Source organism: Biomphalaria glabrata, chromosome 5 (assembly GCF_947242115.1).
Source record: "Biomphalaria glabrata chromosome 5, xgBioGlab47.1, whole genome shotgun sequence".
NCBI classification, from domain to species: Eukaryota; Metazoa; Mollusca; class Gastropoda; family Planorbidae; genus Biomphalaria; species Biomphalaria glabrata.
The window spans coordinates 21474650-21500061 of NC_074715.1; the positions used below are offsets into that span (position 1 = coordinate 21474650).

Below are 25412 nucleotides of genomic sequence, written 5' to 3' on the forward strand. Positions count from 1 at the left end.
TTTGATTTCCAACTTCCAAGAATATCGATCTCCTAGTCCTAACCATACCTCTAGAATAGTCTAGAATACTCTAGATTCTATTCTAGATATAGAATCTAGATTAATAAAAATGAATTAATGGCTGATTTATTACGATTATCTCCCGTTTTCTTCTTCCGGTGAATATCTATTTCTAGATCTATTTAGACTAAATCTAGCGTTTGTGTTAGATCTATATCTATAATCATAGACTCCCCTTGAGAGTGAGCAGTCATTTGATACTATACTACCCAGATATGTGAAGTGGTCTACCACATCTATGGTGATCTTTGGGGTTGAGTAGGTTTTATTGGGTGACTTCTAGAACATGACTTCTGTTTTCCCGAGGTCATAGATAAACCGAAAGAGGCGGCTGCGTATGCACATTCGTTGACCGCGTTCTTTAGATCATGTTCATTGTGAGCAAGCAGGGCGCAATCATCGGCATAGAAAAACTCCGTTATGACCATCTCCTTTGTTTTTGTATGGGATCAGAAGGGTCAGAAGCGCTTTCGGACGCCTTCAGGCAAGAGTTAGGTGGAATAAATCACTTCGCCTGCTTACAAAAATCAATGTCTACCAGGCGGTGGTTCTCCCAGCCCTTCTATATGGATCTGAGACATGGGTATACTATACAGAAAGCAACTAAGACTACTTAAGCGCTTTCACCAAAGGATGCCAAAGATGCTTGCTCTCCATCATGGATATACGGTGGCAAGACCGCACTATAAACAGCGATGTCATTGCGAACGCCGGTATGGACAGCATAGAGAGACTTCTTATGATCCGACAGTTACGCTGGGCAGGGCACGTATCCCGTATGAGAGACGAACGTATGCGAAAGACAGTCTTTTTGTTGAGTTAAAAGGTGGTCGACTTAACAGAGGTGCCCCACGGAAACACTCCAAAGACCAGCTTAGGCGCCAACTTGCCTTAGCTGACATAGAAGAGAGCACCTGGTTGCCCTGGATGAGGCAAAATATGTATGTCACAGCTACGCAACCACGGGAAATACTGCATTCTTCACTAATCTTCGGACTCGAATATAATAATCATAGACTATATATAGTCTATGATCTATTCTAGAATCTATATGATACTCTAGAAAACTAAAGAAAATGTATCTAATTATAAATTACGTAAGTGCAATGAATTATATTAAAAGCTAAATGCACTTTTATTTCCCTTAAAATGTTTTCTCAAAGAATATATTGATCTATTAATATATCCATTCATCCATCCCAGTGGCGCTACAGCCCATGGACGCATGGAGGGTTATAATTTGGCCTGCGACAACACATTCTCTCATCCATTTAGATCTCTCTTGAGCTTTTCGTCTCCAGTAGATCTGCCCCTTCATCATTAATTCATCGTATTCGTGGTCTGCCTTTGGGTCGCCTGCCTAGCCGGTAGGCCCTACACATTTTTGCTCCTCTGTTCTCTGACATTCTTTCAATGTGATCTGCCTAACTTAGTCTGTTCTTTATTATTATTATTATTTCCATCACTATAGGTGGGTCTTCATACAATTGATATATTTCACGGTTAGTGCGTGTCCTCTGCCCAGTTTCCTCTTGCATAGCTCCATAGATTGTTCTAAGTAGCTTATTTCCCATTCCCAAGTGGTTACTAGATTTTCGGTTGTCTTCGTCAGTGTACAGGTCAGAGGCGAAGTGAAACGGGGCGTAATGTCCCGGGCGCCACTCGCAGAGGGCGCCAAAACGTTTTAAAGACAAGAACAAGATCTTTCGATCAAGCCCTTCTGAACTTCCATGCTCAAGTGCCGAGAAAGTATCTCATTATTAAGTATCAACCTGTCCCAACACTTTCTTCATTTAACTTTGATTTGCGCTTTTGCGGGAGGACCTAAGTCTAAGTTGCGCTTTTCTTACTAAGAGGAAAGTGTGGTATAGACCAAAAAATAATGAATTTCGGAAACTTAAAATGCAGGAAAACGCTTGGTCCCCTTGCTTACAGACCCACTCGCTGGGGTTATACGTCTCTGTCACGTTAAAACTATTACTTTCTACCTTTTATGTCACGTTTACACTGTTGGAATCTTAGTGATATTGAAACGGTCATTGAGAGACAGATATAAAGACAGAGAGAGATGGAGAGAGAAAGAGAGAGAGATGAAGAGAAAGTGAGAAAGAGAGAGAGAGAGAAAACAGAAAGAAACAACAGATGAGAGAAAGAGAAAATGAAATAATGCTGAATAGATTGTTTTGTTTTAAATAGTGGAGTGTTAGTTTGTTCATCATCCATCTGTTTTGTCTCGTACATTTTAAAACTTTAAAATAAAAGATTACCAACAAAAGATGATGCGAAAATATAAAGTCTTTTAGGGGAAAATGTGTTTTAAGAACTAACTAAAAGATTGCGTTCGATACATTAGAATACAATTTGTACATAGAAAACTAAACATGTTTAATAACCATGTATGGCACACACAACACAAAAGGACAACAACCAAACGAAAAGACCAAGTATGAAAAATAAGTCTATGGATCTAGTCCTAAATGAAAGGCATTGTTTTCAAGTCGTTGACTAACACTTCAATCTAACACAGGAATAATTAAGTTATTTGTTTCCTACTAAGGGTCACGCACATTAGATCAACTAGCGAGCTTTGCTCGTATGATTAAACTTTCAGTTTACGCATGGCAAAACTTTACACGCAGTGGCGGCGCAAGATCTAAATATGGGCGAGCTAGGAGGCTTTATTGTGAAACAGTCTAAACAGATTTATATTAAATTATAGCTTTTATGTAGCCCTACCTTCATGCTTATAGCTTGATCAGAGCGCTGTGGTCCAATCTCATTTGTGGACCAGTGGGGGAGGAGGGGGTATCTTGGAGTAGGTTTTCCGTGCTGCCTTTAGACGCCCAGTAAGCACAACTCTGCTCGAGTCGAACCTCGAACCCCCTTCATAGGTAGCCAAGCCAAGTTCAAGCGTATTTAGCCTCTCGACCACACTACCTTCCCTATTTTAAATAAGAAACACAAGCTGCTCGAATTTTGTTTATAAACATTACCATTAAATAGAAACTAAATTTAAAAAAAAAGAATTAAAGAAACACAGTTTCTGATTCTAAGTTACTATTAGGCCTATAGTGATTTATCTTACGAGCTAAGACTATAACTGATTTAATAGATAAAACAAGAATTTAAGTCATTGGTTAATATGCATGGCTAAATGCATGACGCGTAGGACGTAATCATCTTCTTTTTTGAAGTAACGTCTGTATTATATAAGATAAGAAGATAAGATAAGATAATATATAAAATACCTTTTTAAAAATAAAACTAATGAGTTAAGTGTTATTGTATCAATTAGTTTGGATCTGTCATGTGATTAAATTTGCAATATAACTAGAATAAGAATAATAAATCTGTGCGATTATATATCATTTTAGCAATTGTTTTTGTTTAGTGCAATTTCATGCTTTTAGCTTTCTCACTAAAGCGCTATGATCCTATCACTTGTCTGGACGTTGAAAAAGTGGGGCAGGGAGAAAGAATGGAGTATCTACTGAATGTTATGGTTATGGCTTTTTTAATGCATTTTATTTTTAAAAAGCCGTTGTATGACTTGAATTTGAACTCGCGTGCTCAAGCCTACTCTAACAAAGACACTAACCATTGTGCCAACGAAACTACCAAAGCTGATAGTCTTCCCGAACTACTGTAAACACGTAGCGCTAGTTCTTAACTATTAACTAACGACAATGGGTACATTTCTTATTCGTTGTTTTGTGTGTGTAATATATTGAAACAGCTGTAATAGAATCAGGTAATTTAAGTATCAAGTTTTGTAATCTAATAAATAAAGCAGAATGTAAGGTGTATGTATGTACGTATGTATGTCCCGCATACAAATCAAAACCGTTTGACCAGTCTTGATATAACGTGGCATAAATGTAGTCCATCATGGCGGAGACCGTAGTGTATGTTCACACACACACAATCGTGGGGGGGGGGGGAGGTTAAAATAAAAGAAAATACCTAAATTTATCTCTTATTAACGAGCGAAACTCTTTTACAAATCAGGTAAACCCACAGGCCGCGGATCAAAGTCAGCTAGTTCTTCATATAATGTGTAAGGATGGAACTCACTGCTCTCCCCTACTCGCATGATCAAAGTCAGCTAGTTCTTCATATAATGTGTAAGGATGGAACTCACTGCTCTCCCCTACTCGCATGATCAAAGTCAGCTAGTTCTTCATATAATGTGTAAGGATGGAACTCACTGCTCTCCCCTACTCGCATGATCAAAGTCAGCTAGTTCTTCATATAATGTGTAAGGATGGAACTCACTGCTCTCCCCTACTCGCATGATCAAAGTCAGCTAGTTCTTCATATAATTTGTAAGGATGGAACTCACTGCTCTCCCCTACTCGCATGATCAAAGTCAGCTAGTTCTTCATATAATTTGTAAGGATGGAACTCACTGCTCTCCCCTACTCGCATGATCAAAGTCAGCTAGTTCTTCATATAATGTGTAAGGATGGAACTCACTGCTCTCCCCTACTCGCATGATCAAAGTCAGCTAGTTCTTCATATAATGTGTAAGGATGGAACTCACTGCTCTCCCCTACTCGCATGATCAAAGTCAGCTAGTTCTTCATATAATGTGTAAGGATGGAACTCACTGCTCTCCCCTACTCGCATGATCAAAGTCAGCTAGTTCTTCATATAATGTGTAAGGATGGAACTCACTGCTCTCCCCTACTCGCATGATCAAAGTCAGCTAGTTCTTCATATAATTTGTAAGGATGGAACTCACTGCTCTCCCCTACTCGCATGATCAAAGTCAGCTAGTTCTTCATATAATGTGTAAGGATGGAACTCACTGCTCTCCCCTACTCGCATGATCAAAGTCAGCTAGTTCTTCATATAATGTGTAAGGATGGAACTCACTGCTCTCCCCTACTCGCATGATCAAAGTCAGCTAGTTCTTCATATAATGTGTAAGGATGGAACTCACTGCTCTCCCCTACTCGCATGATCAAAGTCAGCTAGTTCTTCATATAATTTGTAAGGATGGAACTCACTGCTCTCCCCTACTCGCATGATATTTCCTCTTTTATCAGACTTTGTAACTTCTTCAATCAATGGGGAGACAAAATAAAAATAAAATGTTGAGATAAATCTTGAATCCATACATAAGGCTAATTATATAATTAATCATATTATTTGTCAAAAATATCGGTTTCATTATGGCTTTTTGGGGATTGTAATATTTGTTCTGGACTTCATAATTGAATATCTGTTGTTTTTTTTGGCTACCATTATATTTATTGTCTTTTGCTAAATATTTGTTTTGGAATCTAGTTTGTTGATTGTATCTGATCAAGTCACAAAATATAGGCCTACTCAGATTCTCAGGAACATTGACTTAAATAGTTAGATATTGTATTTATCCATCCAAAAACCATTTTATATGTCGCAAGCATTAGTTGGTGAATGACTAGAAATTGTCTGCATTGCTATTTATTACTCTTCGTGTCCCTGCGACACATGAAAAAAACTGCTTTCACATTGGTGTTGAAGAAACGGGTTTTATTGTGATGGAATAGAGCAGTTACAACATCATTTAATTGCAAAAATACGACATTCACTGTTTCTATTTGGCATTGCAACCTTATTTCTGATACAGTTTCATAATAAGCAAACTGCGTATTTTCATTGGCTTTCTAACCGTTTTGAAGCATGAAGTACAGAATGGGATATCCCCAACACTTACCATTGAGATAATTGTTGCTTGAGTAAACGAAAAAATTTGGTATCGTTTTATGACGAGTATTTTTTTTCGTTCCAGGCTTTTAAGTAGGCCTAATGCATAAACCCATGAGGCGCAACCTCCCGCCCCCCTCGTCCCCTACACATTGGACTGCCTCTGTTTACATGTTCTAAATTCTAAGTTATCTTTCAAAGAAATTAGTCTAGCTAGGCAATGACTCTATTGTCTTTTAAGTGTCTACTTCGTGGAAATTATTCTCGGTAGATTGAAATGGACACCATTCATTTAGCTAGAGTTATTTTGTGGATTTGTCAATGTTTTTCAGTAACGCAGATTAGAGGTAAGATTTAAATATTAAGTAAGTCAAATTAGGAAACATTTTTTTTACGAATAGCTCCCACTCTCCCCTCCCTCTCTCCTTCAACCTCTCTCTCTCTCTCTCTCTCTCTCTCTCTCTTTCTCTCTCTCTCTCTCTCGCTCTCTCTCTCTCTCAAAATAAATAAAGATTTAAGTTTAGACGGATACAGTGACATACAGGTTTACATAGCAACTCTAAAAAAACGATATTTCTAGTATCAGGCTCATGTCAAAGCGGATGGTTTGGTCCCAGCTGTCAATTTCAGTGTCACTGTTCCGGTAATGACCGATGTACTGCTGACGGTCAGTGTTCAGGAAAATGTGCTAAAGGCTGGTTTGGATTAAAATGCCAGTTCGGTAAGTACATGCAAGAAATGACTAGAGGCTTCACGCTTTTAATAATACATGTGTATTTTGATATAAGTGCAGTCTTTGTCTTGGAAAGTTTTGTATTGGAAAACAAAAATCATGAAAAAGTTTGATCTTGGTTTGACAAGATACACGACTATAGCCAGTTGTGTTGATTTTAAAAGTCTCCGCTCAAGTTACAAGATAAACGTTCTGATAGATCTAGATCACTTTATTTCAACCTGTTCTCTGCCATCCATTGGGTCTCTTCCAGTATGCTGGCCAACATTTCCTTGTTCGTATCATACAGCCCTTGATTGAAAGTCTCTCTAGGACACTTTTCCTACTGTAGCTATAGCTGTAGATGAATCGTTTCTTTATATTATTTAGTACACGACATCCGTATCCTTTATTGAAAGAATAATCTTGCTAAGAAATGTCTATGACAATGAAGCCTAACATGCTGCTTATGCCTTTTTATCCAGCGGATCTAGCTACAGTTAGTGATTGTTTTGTAATCACCATGCCAAGCTCGAAATCAATCTCATGGTTGATTGATGGAGATGATACAACCTGTAACACTGATCCTTGCGTTCAAGCGATCAAACTAGCATGGAGCCAGGTCTATTGGATACGCTCCATTCGATTAACTGTGAACGACACAGGTAAGAGTTGGTTTTTTTCATTGACAGTGAATGGCACTGATGAGAATTTGCTTGACTGACGTTACACAATGTCTGCATAGTTCACCTGTTTATACAGGGATCTTCATCTTCTTCCTTCTCATTTGGACCAATATATTCGAGATTAACTGCGTTATGGTTTCCAGACCTGATAGTTCTTCATTATTAAGGGGTTTTAGGACAGTGTTTCGGCCAGAACTCCTGATACAGTTTGGAAGAAAGGATGAACTTAAACAAAGTTATATCGTTTTAAAAAGTGCAAAGAATTAAAAGTATAAATACTTGACAAAATGTACATAACAATGACATACTCAAATATTTACTAAAGGTAGCCATATCTATACATTTAGTGCTTTTAAAATGAGGGGACTGGATGAAATAGAACCAACACTGTCAACGTATCATGTCCAGAAATCTTGTGATTTAAAGGCTTAAGTTTTCGGTTAGGTGACTTCTCAGTCTTCAACTTTCAAGGTACAGAGTGGCTTTCAGTTTATGCTTATTTACGATTCGAAAATACTGTGATGTCAAATTTCTGGTGCCTGGTATTAGGCTGGTATGTGCCATCCATGAAATGTAACTGCGCCAAGCAGTTTTTTTTTAAAATCTATGATTTGTAGGTTAATTAAAATATTAACAAGTCATATATCTTGCCACTCTCAGGAGTCTGTTTGTCGTTGAGCTCCTGTGTCGTGTAATTCTCCTCCCAAATCCTTACCTGTCAATTGAGCTTCGAAGGGACGCAACCTTTACAATAAGGCCATGCTAATACCTTAAAAGAATCATGCCTCATTCTGCCATGTACGTAACTTATGCTTGCACCTTATAAACTAATACGTCAAGATGTAATTATGTCCCAGTCTTGCTATCAATATTAGCTATCGATAAACTAATACGTCAAGATGTCATTATGTCCCAGTCTTGCTATCAATATTAGCTATCGATAGGCCGGTCTCTGCTGTGTGATACACTAGAATAAAATAAAAATGTGACTCACTATTAAACATTACACATGTACTGTACTGTAGAAACAACAATGACACAGTTTCTACTTTATTTCTATATCCCTGGTCTTTTTTGTGTTCACCAGATCAGCTGATGAACTTTAAGATCCACTGCAGTAATCCAACAACTATTGCCAGACTAGACAATAGAACCATCGAGTACATGTGTGACATGTCATCTAATGAATCCTTGCTGGTCACAGGTCCTGGCTTGTTGTCATTGTGCTCTTTATATGTTAATGGAGGTTAGTTGGGATGATATGGTTATAAAGATGTGTGTATTACTTTGTGTGGAAGAACGCTACTTTGAATAAAATACCAGAAATATGTCTACCCAGTTTTCCCGATCCCCTCACCACCTCTTATTAAAAAAGATCTTTTTTTTTCTTAGGGGGGGGGGTGTCAGAAAATGAATTTCATAGTTTTCTTGTTCAATATACTATTTATTTTAAAACTTAAGTGTGTCTTGTTCAATGTACTAATTATCTTCTTAATACTTAAGTGTGTCTTTTTCAATGTACTAATTATCTTAAAACTTAATTGTGTCTTGTTCAATGTACTAATTATCTTGAAACCTAAGTGTGTCTACTTCAATGTACTAATTATCTTAAAACTTAATTGTGTCTTGTTCAATGTACTAATATCTTAAAATTTAAGTGTTTCTTGTGAAGGTCGTAATGTAGCCCTGAAACAAAAAGCCCATCAAACAAACACTTATCACATTCACCTGGCCCCTTTAGCAGTCGATGGAGATCGAATCAGCAATCTAACTACCTGTACACACACAAGCGTGAATAATCCTGCACCACCCACCTGGACCCTTGAAATGGACTCTCCCAAGACAGTATACCAAATTGTCTTATATAACAGAGGTATTTATTGTAAAATAAAGAAACAATATCACTATCACTGTTGGTTCAATTTTACAGTGACGTAGCTAGAGTATTTGATGCCCGGTGCGGTAGGCTTTCATAATGACCCCCTTCCCCGCCCCCCCCCCCAAAAAAAAAGAATGAAAAAGTAAAGTTTTTTTTTCTCCAAAAGAAATGTTTATTCGATTTTCAAGTATTGCTAATTCGGAAGAAAAAATCAATTTTACAAATAGTTACTACATATAAATCTTAGTGCTTTCTTACTAATAATTTATCAATAATATTTTCAAAATCATTTTTTAATCCAGCCTTTGCTCAATAGACAAAATTGCCTAATGAGTGTGTCGTAATTCTGGATCAACTAAAGCTTAGAACTATTTCGCTTGCATGTAGCCACACTTACCACAATCGTCAGAAATATGCGAATTAAAATGGTGATATTCGAGACTGATTATTCTAGCGAATATGTTTTTATAAAACTCAAGGGCTCAACATATCCTTGTTTCATACGTTGCAGGCTTCTGAAGAAACTGCGACAAACGTTGAAGTCAATTTCTATCCATAGGAATTTTTTTTTTTTTGTCAATATTGTTAGGAACACCATCAACATTTTTTCATCATATTTTCGCATTTGTCTTAAATCACAATAAACTCACTTTGTATTTTGGAGACATTTACACATTTGGTGTGGAACTAAGCTTGGTTCGAAGTACATGTTATGTCAGGAGTGGTTCTTACTTGGATAATAGTTTCACTAAATCCAAGAAATTGCTTTGATTTTTAACCATTTAATACTTCTTTAACTTGTTTTCGATGTCCACGCACGGAGTACCAGATTTTGCTCTGAGAGAAAAAGAAATGATGTTCAAGATTTTCTTTATATTCGTTCCCTATTCTGTAATTAAATCTTGCGCCTTCTTGTCAATACTGTTCCCTACAGACAAACTACTAAATGTCCCTCCCAGGAAGCGATGACTGAATGTGAGCTCTGTTGGTCTCATACTTTTCAATGTTCGTAGATAACTTCCATCACACATTCAATCTAGTGTTGGATTCAAATGTAGATGTAGTACTTGATCTTTTTGAAAAGGGGAAGCATGGGAAGCAAAAAAAAATGTACTGAACAATTTAGTAAGGTACCAACACAACTTTGTCCCTCTTATAAATACAGGGCATTGAACAATGAAGTAATACTGTACCGTGTATCTCTGAAGAACGTGTAAACGTGCGTTGCCTTCAGAGCTTTAAACAAATGTAATTAATTTGATTCAAGATAATTCAAAGCTTATATTTAATTTAAGAAAGCATATAGGAGAAAAACAAAGCAGCGAAACAAATACATTTGTTTCTTTTTCGTCATGTGTTAAACAGATGTGTAATTTTTACTAACAAAGTAGTCCTTAGCTTGATGCCCCCATTACTTAATGCCCCGTGCGGCACGCACCACCCGCACATGGCTAGTTACGCCACTGCAATTTTAGTTATACTTTTTGCTATTACATCTAAACGTTGTGTGCTCTTCCGGTTTCTGATGTCATGGTAGAGTGAATTGTGGAGCTGAACATCGGGTGTGGGTTTTAATTTTTGTACATTGGGCCTAGTGGAAAGGTTGAATATTTTTATGTCTTTCATAACCTAAGCTAATTTTCTTTAAAAAAGGCATTAAGATGTCGCAAGTGTACGGTCCTGGATCAACAATACATTTTTATCTCTAAAAACAGAAGATTGTTGCCAAGAACGCCTACGCAATTTTCACTTAAAAGCCATGAACATAACAGATGCTTTAATATTTCAATACAACGACACAAGTGTCGGTAAAAAACTGAGATACGATGTACAATTCGCCCTGAGAGAGCCGATCAGTAAACTGACCATTACTGCAACACCGACAGCAGAGAGCCAATATAAATACGCTATTTTAACATTGTGTGAAGTGGAACTATTTGGAGGTAACTCGAATTATTGGATTCTCACTGTTATTCATTCTAGCAATCGTGCGTCTTCAATATCTTTGTTTTACCTTTTTAACTTTTCACTTTTTTTTACCATTAATAGTAGGATCATTGCGAAATTATTTCTAAAGGCAAAATGAGAGTTTAATTAACAATAATTATAAGACAACAGGACTTGAAGTTTATAAAATACATTTCCTTTTGTACCAGCACTTAGGGAGGCTCAGTTTACACTTGATGGCAATTAGTGTTGGATTGAAACTGAAAGCTTTATATCCGTTCATTAAAGAATCGCTTTAATCACTTTAGATATCAGTTATGCTTCCTTATTGGCTACAGAAAAGAAAATTTAAACCAATTAAAAATCAATTGTCATTAATACTTGATTTAGAAAGATATGAGATAAACAAGGAAAGTAAAAAAAATACTAAGCTTATATTCAGTGTAATTGTATCAATTAGTTTGGATTAGTTATGTAATTGAAATTGTAATAGATCTAGACTAACAATAATATATATGTGCGATTATAAATATTTTTACAATTTTTCTAGCGGCCCCCAAAAAGGGAAAAGACGCTATTAGTTTTGTGTGGCCTGTCTGTCCGTCCGTCCGTCCTTCCCGTTTAGATCTCGTAAACTAGAAAAGATAGTGAAAATCCGACATCACAATATTTTAGACCATTCACAGTCCTGATGTAACGGCTACTTTTTTCTTTTCTGAAAGCGAAAAATGTAAATTTATAAATCACTTATGCAAGCAGTTTTTTTTTCATAAAAATACACCACTTTTACAACTATTCACTATTAATAGTAACAAACACTTGAAACTCTTTATTATGGGGAACAACCATTCAACGTGTTTTTAACACATTTTTGCAAACGATTGTAGATTTTATTTTCAGAATTTTTTTTATATTTATATTGTTAAGTTTTATAAGTTCTGTTATACCAATACTATATTTACACAGAAAAAATATTTATTTTTTTTAAAGAGAAAAAGTCTATTTAGTATGCATATAAGTCAGACATAATTTAAAACAACAATTAATAAGTAGTTTTTCGTATTATCGCATTAACTGTGGCAGTGTATAGCAACGATAAAGCACTTAAACGAAGAAAATTTTTTTTTTTTTAATTTTTTTTTGTTTTATTCTTGAGGAATAAGAGATTGGCCCTTTACAAAACAATTAGATCAATTAGATATTCATTATAAGACATCAAGGCCAGGTTCACATCTAACTTCACATTCACTTTCACCTATCCTATGGTCTGGTTGACCGCTGGGGCACCACACAAGATCTGTTAACCTTTTTTTCTCCATTATTTTCTGCCATTTGTCTTTGATAGAATTTCATTCTGATAATATTGAAACCTGCTTTTTTACCTGCCTGGATGGAACACTTCTGGGGCCGATTTTGAGTTTGTGTTTCCACACAAACTGTCTTTGTAACCTTGTTTAGCGAAATTTATGCTTTTAGTTTTCATAATGCGCTATAATCTATTCGAGTTAGCGAGATGAAAGCTCGTGCATTGTCTATGGTCGGAACGATGTCGCCCACACAGCAGTTCCCCCCTCTCTGCGCAGCTGATGAGACCAAAGGAACGGAATATCCGATTCAGTTTGGGTTCAGTAGCGCCGCAGTCTCTGCCAGGCTGTAGCACAATGTGCAACAGTCTGCCTAAGGGTCACCAGCTCCTGATATTTCCTCAGGGTTGTCTCCCGAAGCCTTTCCTGAGTTTGGGTATAGCCGCAAGGCAGCGGAGGTTTGGATTCAGAGTTTTCCTTCTCCTAGATGGATAGCCAGCCAAGGCTAACGAGCCCCTCCTGTGACCAAAATGGAGGTTTACAAGGTATGCGTTCTTAACACGTTACTTTACGGCAGTGAGTCGTGGACAACCTACACAAAGCAAGAGAGAAAACTAAACTCACTCCACTTGTCCTGCTTTCGAAGGATTTAAAAAATGACATGGAAAGAAAGAGTGTGTAATACTGAGATCCTCGCAAGAACGGTCCTTCTCAGCATCTTTACAGTCCTCAGGCAATGCCGCCTGAGCTGGCTCGGACATGTTCGTCGACTTGAATTCGAACTCGCGGGCTCAAGCCTCCTCAAGCCGATACACTAACCACTGTGCCAGCGAAGTGCTTATGAAAATAGAAGGTTTTAATAGTTATTGTTAGTTTAAAACGACCCAATTCTCCACACAACATATAAAGGGGACTAATTCAGCCTATACCGCCATATCTGTCAAGTAAAATTTATCTCTCTTGTTCGATACCAAACAAAATTGGTAACTAATTGGTAATTTTAAAAATTGATAATTAGAAATAATTGTGCAAAATTTTAACTTGATTGGGGTGGGAGAAATAACGTCTACAAACTTTTTACCAGACAGTCGAGTGAGTGAGTTGAAATAAGCTTTTTAAAACCTTATCGGCACACAAACCGTTGTGTTATCAGTAGTTATCACATTTAGGAGTGATATCTTCAATCATATCATTAACCAAATAATTAATTATATTTTTTTCATCACAAAATTTACTACCGGTATGTTCTTTAACCACATCATTAATTATGTTTTTCGACAGTATCATTAATTAGTGACTAAATAAGAAAACTTCATCAATCATGAACTGACATCAATGGTCGTTCACATAGATTCTCTTTCTCATGCTTCCTTCTTTCTTTAAGATTCTCTTTCTCATGCTTCCTTCTTTCTTTAATATTCTCTTTCTCATGCTTCCTTCTTTCTTTAATATTCTCTTTCTCATGCTTCCTTCTTTCTTTAATATTCTCTTTCTCATGCTTCCTTCTTTCTTTAATATTCTCTTTCTCATGCTTCCTTCTTTCTTTAATATTCTCTTTCTCATGCTTCCTTCTTTCTTTAATATTCTCTTTCTCATGCTTCCTTCTTTCTTTAATATTCTCTTTCTCATGCTTCCTTCTTTCTTTAATATTCTCTTTCTCATGCTTCCTTCTTTCTTTAATATTCTCTTTCTCATGCTTCCTTCTTTCTTTAATATTCTCTTTCTCATGCTTCCTTCTTTCTTTAATATTCTCTTTCTCATGCTTCCTTCTTTCTTTAATATTCTCTTTCTCATGCTTCCTTCTTTCTTTAATATTCTCTTTCTCATGCTTCCTTCTTTCTTTAATATTCTCTTTCTCATGCTTCCTTCTTTCTTTAATATTCTCTTTCTCATATGCCTACATTTGTCGTCGTTTTTTCTCTCTCTTATTTCAATTCTCTTTTATTCTCTCTTTCTAATACTACCTCGTTTTTCTTTTTCATTCTCTCTCCCATTCCTTCAAAACCGTCCCTCTTGTACTAATGTCCCGCAGAATGTGCCATGGGAACATGGGGACTCTTGTGTGACAAAACTTGCCCTGAACTATGTAGAAATGTTTCGTGTCACCAAGAGGCGGGAGAATGTTTTGACAGCTTTGGACACTGTGATCTACACAAGTTCAACGGAGGTAAAAGAGTTGTTTAAATTAATAACAAATTCTCGGTACCAATGTTTAATGCTAAACAATGTTAAGGGCGCCCTATAATCTACTTCCTCTACACCGGCTACACCTAGTGGCTAACCATTTAGAGTTATCCGCCATGAATGAAAATCTGCAATGGAAATGAAAAAGAAGCTTGTTATTACATAATTAATAATATATTGCTCCACTGTGTAAAGGTGCATAGTGCAAATTTATCCAAATGTTGAGAGGTTTAGTTTTCTACAATAACATTGCAAGAAAAATCAATATGTAAACAAGAATAACATATTTCTTTACTGGTGACTCTCCCAATGAGATGAATTGGTAGAGCCCTAAATCTTTGGATAACCCGGCAACGCCATTTACAACTTTAAACAGTCAGAAGGTATATAGCGAACAATGATAAATTTAATAGCACAAATTTGAATCGTAGAATAAATAGGCGCATTAAATTCTTCAGATATAAATTGAATGAACACTTACTGAAGATATTAAAATATGTCAAACTCCTATTACTATCTCGATTTTTTCAGTTTTAAACATTAAAAACACATCTAAGCCTAAGTGTAGATATTGAAATCTGTGATATCCTGAAACACAAGTTATATGCATTTGTTGGGGCTAAGAATCGACTTTTTTTTCTCCAATCAAATGTTAACCGAAAAAAAAAAGAATCTTTTCGTCACATCAGTACAAACTACCAAGTAAAAATATTTTTCAAACGGACTTCTATTTATGTCCTTGCACTTTGACCTGCAATGGTCAACAAACAAGTAAACCTCAGGGACAGCTTACGAATTCTCTTGTTTTACTATTCTTAGCCCTTCCCTACTCTAATGAAGTCTTCAGCGCTAGATCTTTTTGATCGAATCTTCTTTTTTTTTCACAGGAAAAGTTCTATTGACCTTTGACACTGGTCTTGGTATAGGTGTGGCCATTGGTGTTTTGTTAATAATTATATTGGAAATTGTAGCAGCAGTTTTTCTTTACAAGCGATGGCAACAGAACAGACGCTTATGTCTCAGCGATAAGCCCTACGACTCAATACACAAGTCTGACTCCTCGGATATTTCGCATTATAAAACACTACAGTTTCAAGCTCTACAGTTTAAGAGTAAGTTGGCCAGTCGTGTCTTTTTCTTTGTTATAGTATAGTGATTATAGTCCTACGAGTTGAGTTGAAGACTCTTGGAACTTTAGGCATACGGTAGCTTGCCTCTATCTGTCTATTTGATCAAACAGTTCTGCTTGGGGAATTCCTTTTACCGATGGTTCTTATTCTTAGATTTGAGACCGGATGCCGAACTTTCGTACCACAACAGCTATGCAGGTGTCCACCATAAAAACGCCCTCCCCCTCGAGGAACGTTGTGGGAATAGTGACATGTTTGTTGACGCTCTCTACCGTCCCTGCTACACTGCTAGATCAATGAACTTGGCTCTTAGTCCTCCCAACGGGGTTTATGTTTTGTTTCCCAATTGGCTTAATTGTCACCTCTAATGACCAATTCCACCCGAACACCATGTTTAGGCTGAAAAACATTGCCCAGGCTATCGTGTCTGAAATTATTGGAGAAAAACAGCGAGGTCCGGGGCGTAGACATACATGCTGCGTCAAACCTCTTCATTGTTAAATGTTGAACATGTACTAAGCAGGGTCGGATTTACACATTTTGAGCGGGGGCGGTTGAGGGTATATAGATAGACTGGCGCACTGATAGAAGCAATTTTATTAGAAATGTTTGAAATGACCCCACACACACATACACACACAAATATTGATGGATGCAACTAAAAAAACTATAAATATGAAAGTTCCTGATTTCAGTTTGGTCGAAATCTTTATTTTTTTCTAAGAACTTGTTGACGTTGAGCAAAGTTATAAAAGAAGTAGATGGTGATAGGGTCAATGGTGCAGGGAAACTATTAAAATATACGTCTTTAAAACGACATGCTCTTAATTCGAAAGCTGAAGCGCGAGACTCCTTGAACTTGAAGAGTATGACTTAGAGAGAGGGGGTAGGAGGGAGGGATATATTTGTCGAGAGTTAAGTCTTTCATGAGAGATATCAAGGCTAGTTTTGGCTAGCTAGGCATGGGTCAGGTAGGGGAGATTAAGGATAGAGGGGGGAATTTACATTTGTTCCTTTTTAGATCGCTTAAAAGTTTGAATAATAAATACATAAGCTTAATAATAATAATAAAATCTTTATTGTCCGTATGGAAATTTGTCTTACAATTTGTGCATTACACCAAACAAAAAAACATTATTTTGTATACATGGTTGTAACAAGTTGTTTTCCTTAGGAAAAAACTTCTTGTTCTTAAATAAGTTTTGACTGTATTGTAACGTATCATTATTAAATGATAATGACGACCTTGGTGCCTCATTAGACAAAATAGAAAAAAAAAATAGATCGACAGCATAGTCCAACGTGACAGTATTGCGGATACTGTATCACCCAGTCTGCTTTGGTCAAACTGGATCTAGTGTGAATATATTTTGCTTCCTCAAGCCTATCTTTTAGTTCATGCTACTGCCGTTTTGGTTGAGAACGGTTTTTGAGGTAGATAAATACCAATACAGGGCTCGGCGGATGAGTGGTTAAGCGCTTGGCTTCCGTACCTGGCATCCTGGTTTCGTATCTCGGTAAAAACTGGGATTTTCAGCTTCAGGATTTTTAGGGCACCACTGAGATCACCTAACTTTAAAGTTAGGGAAAGTAAAGGCGGTTGGTCGTTGTGCTGGCCATGGTCTGAAAGGGGAACTTTTCATACTTTAAATACCGATATATATTTTAATCTCCTCCGTTGCTTAGACTAAATAGTACTTATAAGTTTAGTTAGGTTATATTATAACGGCACAAGCACAACATAGCTGGCAACGAAAACCACGTGACTTTGAAGGAAATAATATTTGCATTTATTAATCATAACATTGAAAATTCGCTCACATTTTTTTAATTACACTTGAATTTTAATTAAAATCTACTTGTTTCCGATAAATGAGTTTGCTTTGTCATAATTCCTCACGGAGGAATGTATGGGTGTGTAATATAATTTGACTTGTATAGGCTAGTTAGAATGAATGAGAAAATGACAGGAAGTGTGTAAGTTTCGCAGAAGACAGTTAACACTGTGTGGAATGAAAACGAGGCTAGAATAATGAAGTCCTTGTGTTCATTAGCACCAAGTTCTTTGGTTAATGACTGAATTAATCGAGTTACAGTAGAACCCTGGTGATAGTGCTGAGACATTAGTCTCAATCCAAGTAGTTACTACATTAAATATAGGAGAGCTGTAAAAAAAAATTATATTCTTTGGCGTTTCATTTGAAATTTTCTATAAGCAGTGATTTCACCAATGGGTTTAGTGCCACTCTAGCAATGGAACCAGTTTACGCCCCAGTAAAGATTTGTTCTCCATTTTATTTTAAATAATAGAAGACTAATATTTATTATCTATTTAGCTAGTTTTGTAATTCTTTTGCTATTTTAATATAGTTGGTTTTTTATTATCTAGAATTACTTCAAAATGACATTATGACGGAGCAAAGGTCGGATGAAACTAGATCCTCTGCTGCAGAAAGGGAATCGCAAACATCGTATGAGCCAATGAGTTCACTAGCTACACAATCACCAACTCAGTTATCTAAACATATTAGTGTTTGTAAGAACGACTACAGGACGTCGTCTCTATATGCCAACATGTAAAACAAACGATCACTTGTGTTCTAAAAATAGATGCTAGTATTAGAAACAAATTTTGGGCAGACTGCGAACCTTTTAATAAAAAGGGCGTTTTATAACGCAGTAACACACAGTTTATGCTATTAGGCAACCAAAATAATAATTTTGGACATTTCTTTGACAGAAAAAGCAAAGCCACTAAATTTAGCTAGAAAAGAAATAGATTAGTTTAGCATTTAAACATAATACAAAAAAACAACTTTTTAACCAATACGTCCAGGTAAGCGGGTTTATTTGCTCTTCTGCAAGGAAATCTTCCGATGCATTTTGATAATGTTGATTCCAAGTCAAAATTATTTTTTATTTAATTATCTAAAACCAGTTTGTAAACGTTACCATATTCAATTAGCTTCACAGAATTATTTTTTTTTATTTCCGTTAGGTTCATACATACACATACAGCAATATATAGACACACACAGTCGCACACAAGATAATGTAACTACATATCTGTGCAGTGCCGGTGGTAACAATTGCGTAAGAGATTACGCGGGGCACTGTCTGGGTAGGGATACGCATATTGTCACAATTAAGATTTTGTATGAGAAAATACATTCGCCTTTGCAATAAATTTTTAATTAAGTGAAAGCTGGTAACGCCTTTTAAAAAAAAATCGTGCATATGATTGGTACGCCAAAATGACAGGTTGCAGTGGCCTAAGGCCGGCCCTGTATCTGTGCATGAAAAAAATCTCAGATTTCGTACTTGTAAAGCCAACAATGATAAACTGTTGCGCAGAAACAAGGGCGCAATATGTTCATTGTTCCATGATTATTATGGGCCCAAAGGAACCGTTGAAAGAGTTGAAGAAGAGAATTAAATTCTTACTTGTAAGAAGTCATTACTGCATTGAGTGTCATGACTCTCCTACTTGTTAAAATAATGTGTTTATGTAAATGTACTGAAAGACTCGAATATGAATATTTTGTCTCATTCAACCTTATGGATTTTTATAGATGGACAACCGCTATGAAATTCTAAAACCCTGGTCAAAAGTAAAAATGTACCAAAGCATATTAGTTGATGGTTTAGTTAGGTTATCATAGTAATGGATATAAGCTATCCACTACCTATAAATGGTTTAGATAGTGAGCAAAGGGGAGTAACTGGTGCCTAAACCATTAAGCTTCGAGCAGGAGGGGCTCTTTAGCCTTTGCTGGCTACCCACCTAAGCGAAGGAAAACTCTGAATTCAAACCTCTGTTGGCTTGAAGCTATATCCAAATATGGGAAAGGGTTCAGGAGTCAATCCTGAGGAAAAAATCAGGAGCCGGCGAGCCATAGGCAGTTTGCAGCATATAGTGCTACGCCTGGCAAAGTCTTTGACACCGGTGATCCCAAACCGTATCGGCACTTGCCGTTCCTTTGGACACATCAGCTTCCTGGAGAATTGGGAACTGCTGTGTGGGTGACATCGTTCCGACCATAGCTAATCCCGAATATGAGAGGATCCATAGTCGCTTTGGGACTAAAGAATGGATATTAGTTGTTATAGTAACCATCATTTCAACCTTCCATCCCGTTAATGCAATAGTATATAATCTACACAATGGAATCTTTTTCACGCATTTGTCATACTAGTAGACACAAAACCGCAGTACAAAGCCCTCAATCCCCTGGATGACGAAAGTGGTCCTCATCGAACCATGATGAACGAACTGGATATCTATTTAGGTAGCAGACGTCTCACTACAATATCGACATGAACAGACGTACAAAACATATAAGGACCATTGACATCTACACTAGAGATACAATTATGTCAGGAATTTCTGAAATAGGAGTATGAAAATAGGAACTAAAATATCTAAACTATCAATCAATGAGGCATCTTCGAGATATACAATATTATCAGTTGTCTCACACGTAGAGGCGTTACTAAACTCTTTCACGAAGTACTCAGGCTAAGTATCTACACCAATGATCCACACGAAGTACTCAGGCTAAGTATCCACACCAATGATCCACACGAAGTACTCAGGCTAAGTATCCACACCAATGATCCACACGAAGTACTCAGGCTAAGTATCCACACCAATGATCCACACGAAGTACTCAGGTTAAGTATCCACACCAATGATCCACACGAAGTACTCAGGCTAAGTATCTACACCAATGATCCACACGAAGTACTCAGGCTAAGTATCCACACCAATGATCCACACGAAGTACTCACGCCAATAAATTGTAAGCGTTTTGAATGTTTAAATTTCCAATGTTTCGCGAGACAACTCATGCGAAACTGACATGAATTGAAGCAACACCAACACAGCGAAGATAACTTGAGTATTTGTTTATGTTTATTTGTGCAGAGTAAATACAACTTCAAGTATATATTTATTTTGTAGTGAACAAAAAACTTAGAAATGAGTGTAGAGTGAAAATAATTTAAGGATTTCTTTTTTATTTTGTGTAGATTGAATATAACTTACGGATGTGTTTCTTCGTGTAAAGTGAAGATGTTTAGTTGTGTTGGGATTGGTTTGTTTCTGTAGATGTGATGTCATTTTTTAACAAATATTCGTGATAACTACATAAATGGATCGTTTCCCCCACATGCCCTCAAAACAGTTCGTAGCAATTCGTAACTGCGACCACAGAAGCCAAAGACATCATCATCAGTTATGTGTTTCAGAGCAAATCCAGCAACTGCTTCTCGATACTTCATTACCTACAAACATCAATAATGAAAAAAAAAACATTTAGTCATGTCACTAAAAGCTTTTATTTAATAATGACAACGAAAATATAGGGACGATGCATGACTTTCAGGATAAACAAGGCAATATCAGATGACATAAAAACTACAGTGGTTATTTAAGCATAGGGATGTACAAGACTATTTCATAGACTGTAAATATCTCTCCTCTATTGAACGCGGTAGTTTATACAGCAATTCACCTGACACAAGACTCTAAGCATAAAACACCAGACACTAAGCACACGAATTTAGGAACAAGAGACTAAATACACGACTTTAGGCTCAAGACACCAGGCACCAGACACTAAATACATGACTTTAGGCTCAAGACTTAAAACACACGACTTTAGGTACAAGACATTAGGCACAAGACACTTAACGCATGACTTAAGGTACAAGACTTAAAACACACGACTTTAGATACAAAATACCTAGCACTAAAACAAGTTTAGGCACAAAAACACAAGACACTAAACACACGACTTGTTTAAGACACCAGACACTAAACACACGACTTTAGGGCACTTTAGGCCCAAGACACCAGGCACCAGACACTAAATACATGACAGTAGGCTCAAGACTTAAAACACACGACTTTAGGTACAAGACAATAGGCACAAGACACTTAACGCGTGACTTAAGGTACAAGACTTAAAACACACGACTTTAGATACAAAATACCTAGCACTAAAACAAGTTTAGGCACAAAAACACAAGACACTAAACACACGACTTGTTTAAGACACCAGACACTAAGCACACGACGTTAGGCACAAGACACTAAACGTAAGACTTTAGGCACAAGATATTAGGCACAAGACTCGTTTCCTACCTTCTTGACAATGCTGCCTGGATCTTCGTATGTCATCCAAAAGTTATCTTTATATACATACGGGTTGTCAGTATCAGTGGCACTGACTTTTTTAGCACCGAATTGGGATGCTATCAAACAGATCTGTAATGTAGACCATTGACCATTAATTGTGCAGCTATGTAACACACGAGACATTTACTAATGGGACAACATGAGCTTAGAGTTTAGAGTACAGAATAAACTACATAAAGACATTACTTCAGAGGGTATGTTTTAGAGGGTCACACTACATTATAGTTACAAAAAAATACCAACATTTTACACTCAGTCTTTGGGGTTGGATGAGATGTTCACATAAACATAAAGACTAGAAGAAATTATCTATTGATTTTACAATGGAACTGTCTTCTGATAGGAAGATAGGGAAAGAGAGAGAGATTTCTTGTGACTGGATAACAGCTGTCTGACCCTTATGTTGGTCATAATAAGTTATAAGAAGCAAAGAAAGAGGAAGGGTAGAGAACTGAAAAATAAAACGCATCTAACATTTGGTAGACATGTTTATTATTATGCGAAATACCCTCCATATCTTATAATTTCTCGTTGTTTACGTAAGTAAATTATATTTCCTAATGTATATTACTACCGGTATTTTTAAATACGATTCGTTGCTTTAAAGAATTATTTAATTATCTGAAAATTGAAATGGCACTTAGTCTAGACCCCAGTGTTTCTCAAACCTTACCCTTAACGGAACACTTCGCACTTTCTGAGCATTTAGCGGAACACTTTGCTTAGTTTTTGTTTAGAAAGATTAATTGACATGGCGCCTTCTAGTCAATTATTCCAGTAGTTTGTGGAACACCTATTCAGGCCTCGCGGAACACTAGGGTTCCACGGAACATAGTTTGAGAAACACTGGTATAGCCTAGAGGCTCATGTATTTTTAGTCTTCAGAAATGCTGGTGTATATTTTTTTCTCATTCTTTAAAATTTTACTTATAAATACCTTTCTAATAAATACATTTTCTGATTTGCCTTATGTAGATCTAGTCATTCTATAGAATGCATAGGTAAAGTAGGAAATGGAGAACCAATTCTTACTTTGCCTGAAAACGCCACAGGCATTCTATTTTTTAAAAATGTGATTCTATTAAAAAAATGCACTGTAGATACCTCAGAATATGCATTTTTTTAAAAAGTTTTAAATATCATGCTTGTCCGTGACGGACCTCTTTGAGGGAGCTCACAGCGCTTCCCTAGACTCTAGCTGGCAATGACGGGGTGTCTTCTGTCTTTCCACTAACTAAAGGAAGAGCCCATTCAAGGGTACAAACTACACACACACACACACACACATATATATATATATGTGTGTGTGTGTTGGAGGGCAGACCCCCCCCCCCCCCCGAAAAAATTCTTGGTACGACCATATTATGCACACAAAAAAATAAAATATATATATATCCACCATTGATGTTAATCCCCAATATATATTTATTCATATAAAGATAGATGTATTTAGATATAGATAAGACATGGTTAAGCGCAAACGTTTTGATTCTAATTACACAGAATGAGCCCTTAAAATTCCATTTTCTTTTTATTTCTTGTTTAGTGATGAAACTGAATTAGCTGGAAAGTCTATCAACATCAAAGATATAGCCTCACACAAGAATGGCTCTTTCTCTCTAGCACTCTCCTTGCGAACATTACGCTCATTCTGTGTAACTAGAGTGTGTAATGATTACTTCTGGATACGGGATGCTGCCCATCATCTTTGATATTGGGGAGGGCGCTGGACCTTCGATTTCAGCCCCAATACTAGTCATCTTTGGATCACTTAATGTGTAGCCTGCTCCGTAGAATGGGATCGCCATAATTACTTTGTCTTTGCCAACAGCACTTACCCAAGCATTAAGGTTCTGATCCTTTTGAAAAAAAAATACAATCAATAAGATTTTGAAAGAGAGCAAAGCCCTTTAAATTTGTCTCAACCTCTAGATTACCATTGTAAAACAAAACATAAAAAACAATATACAATGAAAAGTATATAATTAGTGCTCAATAGTACAGCAGTGTGTGGCCTCATTTTGGATTTGGATTTGCATGATAAGTTTTAAGCACAACTGTTCTATGAATGACATGGGAGCAGACAAAGAAAGCTACCCAGAACTAAGTTCGGTGGAGAGATGTGGTTGCAGCCCTCCCTGGGAGTGCACAAGATTAAGTCAGTCAACTAAGTTCTATGAATTTTAAGATGTGGTTTACGGACGCAATAAAATATGGTAACATTTTAAAGAACAAAAAAGAGAGAGGACGAAAAGTTGGGACATATTAACTAAATTATTAAGGTATATTTGGGACCTATTAACTAAAGTATTAAGGTATATTTGGGACCAATTAACTAATGTATTAAGGTATATTTGGGACCTATTAACTAAAGTTACTAGCTTACTAAACAATGTCAAGAAAACCATATTGAAAGATCTATGTTGCCAATCAAATAATCCTACTTACTTTCGCTACGAATGAAAGAAGCTAGACATTTGATTTTATTGTGCAAAAACACTTTCGTAACCTTCTGGACTACACAGTTTATCAAAGCTTTCTGCTGCACTGCCTACACACCAAACTGCTTTAGATTTATAGTTATCCACCAATGATGTTAATCTCCATAAATAATATTTACTATATTATTCTAAAAGTCTATACTCCAGATATCTCTAGCTACTCGCAACTGAGGGGAATTAAAAATAACGTAAGATCATACGTTTCATTTATTTTATTATTCTATATTTCTAACGAGCAAAGTAAATATATATATATATTTGCTAAAGAAACTATTCAGACCCAATGCGCCGAACGGCGCAGAAGAAGAGTTTAACAATAATCAAATCCAACTATTCGAGTGATAAAATATACAACGGTGAAGAAGGATCTAAGTCTAATAGTAACAAAACCAACAATCCGAGTTATAAAGGATACAGCTGAAATTCGACCTTATGAACTATAAATGACACCATAGTATCTTAAAGATTCTTCATTGCACAGGATAGATCAACAAAATTAAAACATCATTCATTTGGGCTCATAATTACAAACGTCGAACACAAGGGCTAAGCGAACTGTAGAGTGGCACAGATAAGTTTTAAAATGGTCAAGTATATTAAAGAGTGGCTGCAGCATGCATGGTCGGGACGGCTGCTTGGTGTTGTGGTATGCGCTCTGGACTGTCATCTCGATAGTTTAAACATTTTTAAAAATTATCTTTTATTATGGAACAGAAATCTATATTATAAGCCCAAGGGCCATGACTGATTTGTGAGTCATCGGTACTTCCCCCACGAACTCGATTATTTTGTGTGTTGAAGCTGGAGGTAAATAAAAGAGACTAGAATTCTTGGGTGAGGGACGCAGCCAGAGTGAGAACAAATGAATGGGGTCAGACCAAAAGCAACATAGAGCTTATGAAATACTTCAATAGTGAATGAAGAAGCCGAAGAAAAGTAAAAATTTTTTTTTAGGGGTAGTGACGAAGAAAGCTATAAATGATTGAAACTAGATTACGCAGACCAGAAGTCTGTGTTTGTTTGTGGGAGATCGATAAAAGCGGGCCGTTGTAATTCAACGTAACGAACTATAAATCAAGGGCCAAAATTATGTTAGGGGAGAGTTAAAATGGG

General features: G+C 36.6%; 2 protein-coding genes across 6 annotated transcripts in view; one reads left to right on the top strand and one right to left on the bottom strand.

Moving 5' to 3' along the window:
• Positions 1-93: 93 nt before the first annotated feature.
• Positions 94-18800, top strand: LOC106068919 (uncharacterized). 5 transcript variants are annotated; one of them, XM_056028427.1, is made up of 9 exons: positions 94-158; positions 6335-6475; positions 6952-7131; positions 8240-8398; positions 8825-9025; positions 10747-10974; positions 14315-14449; positions 15354-15578; positions 17986-18800. In XM_056028427.1, the coding sequence occupies exons 3-9, from the start codon at positions 6990-6992 to the stop codon at positions 18174-18176; spliced, it is 1281 nt and encodes a 426-aa protein (XP_055884402.1). In that variant the 5' UTR covers positions 94-158; positions 6335-6475; positions 6952-6989; the 3' UTR covers positions 18177-18800. The 5 variants fall into 5 exon arrangements, with proteins under 5 accessions (XP_055884402.1, XP_055884399.1, XP_055884401.1 ...); XM_056028424.1 differs by lacking the exon at positions 94-158 and adding an exon at positions 4875-4988; XM_056028425.1 differs by lacking the exon at positions 94-158 and adding an exon at positions 5856-6101 and having other exon boundaries at positions 8894-9025.
• Positions 18801-20489: 1689 nt separating this feature from the next.
• Positions 20490-25412, bottom strand: part of LOC106068920 (chitotriosidase-1-like) — a 39386-nt gene continuing 34463 nt past the window's right edge. The window contains exons 11-13 of the mRNA XM_056028428.1: positions 23478-23657; positions 21745-21867; positions 20490-20882 (exon numbers count right to left, since the gene is read on the bottom strand). Of these exons, the coding sequence (XP_055884403.1) occupies positions 20742-20882; positions 21745-21867; positions 23478-23657 (444 nt within the window). The 3' untranslated portion in view covers positions 20490-20741. The remainder of the gene's footprint in view (positions 20883-21744; positions 21868-23477; positions 23658-25412) is intronic.

What these genes read in the sequence shown, in the direction of transcription:
- LOC106068919 (XM_056028423.1), top strand. Translation starts at nt 6,032, where the DNA reads ATGGACACCATTCATTTAGCTAGAGTTATTTTGTGGATTTGTCAATGT. An exon ending in TGGATTAAAATGCCAGTTCG is followed by an intron (nt 6,476 to 6,951) that starts GTAAGTACATGC and finishes CTTTTTATCCAG; the next exon opens with CGGATCTAGCTACAGTTAGT. An exon ending in ATTAACTGTGAACGACACAG is followed by an intron (nt 7,132 to 8,239) that starts GTAAGAGTTGGT and finishes TGTGTTCACCAG; the next exon opens with ATCAGCTGATGAACTTTAAG.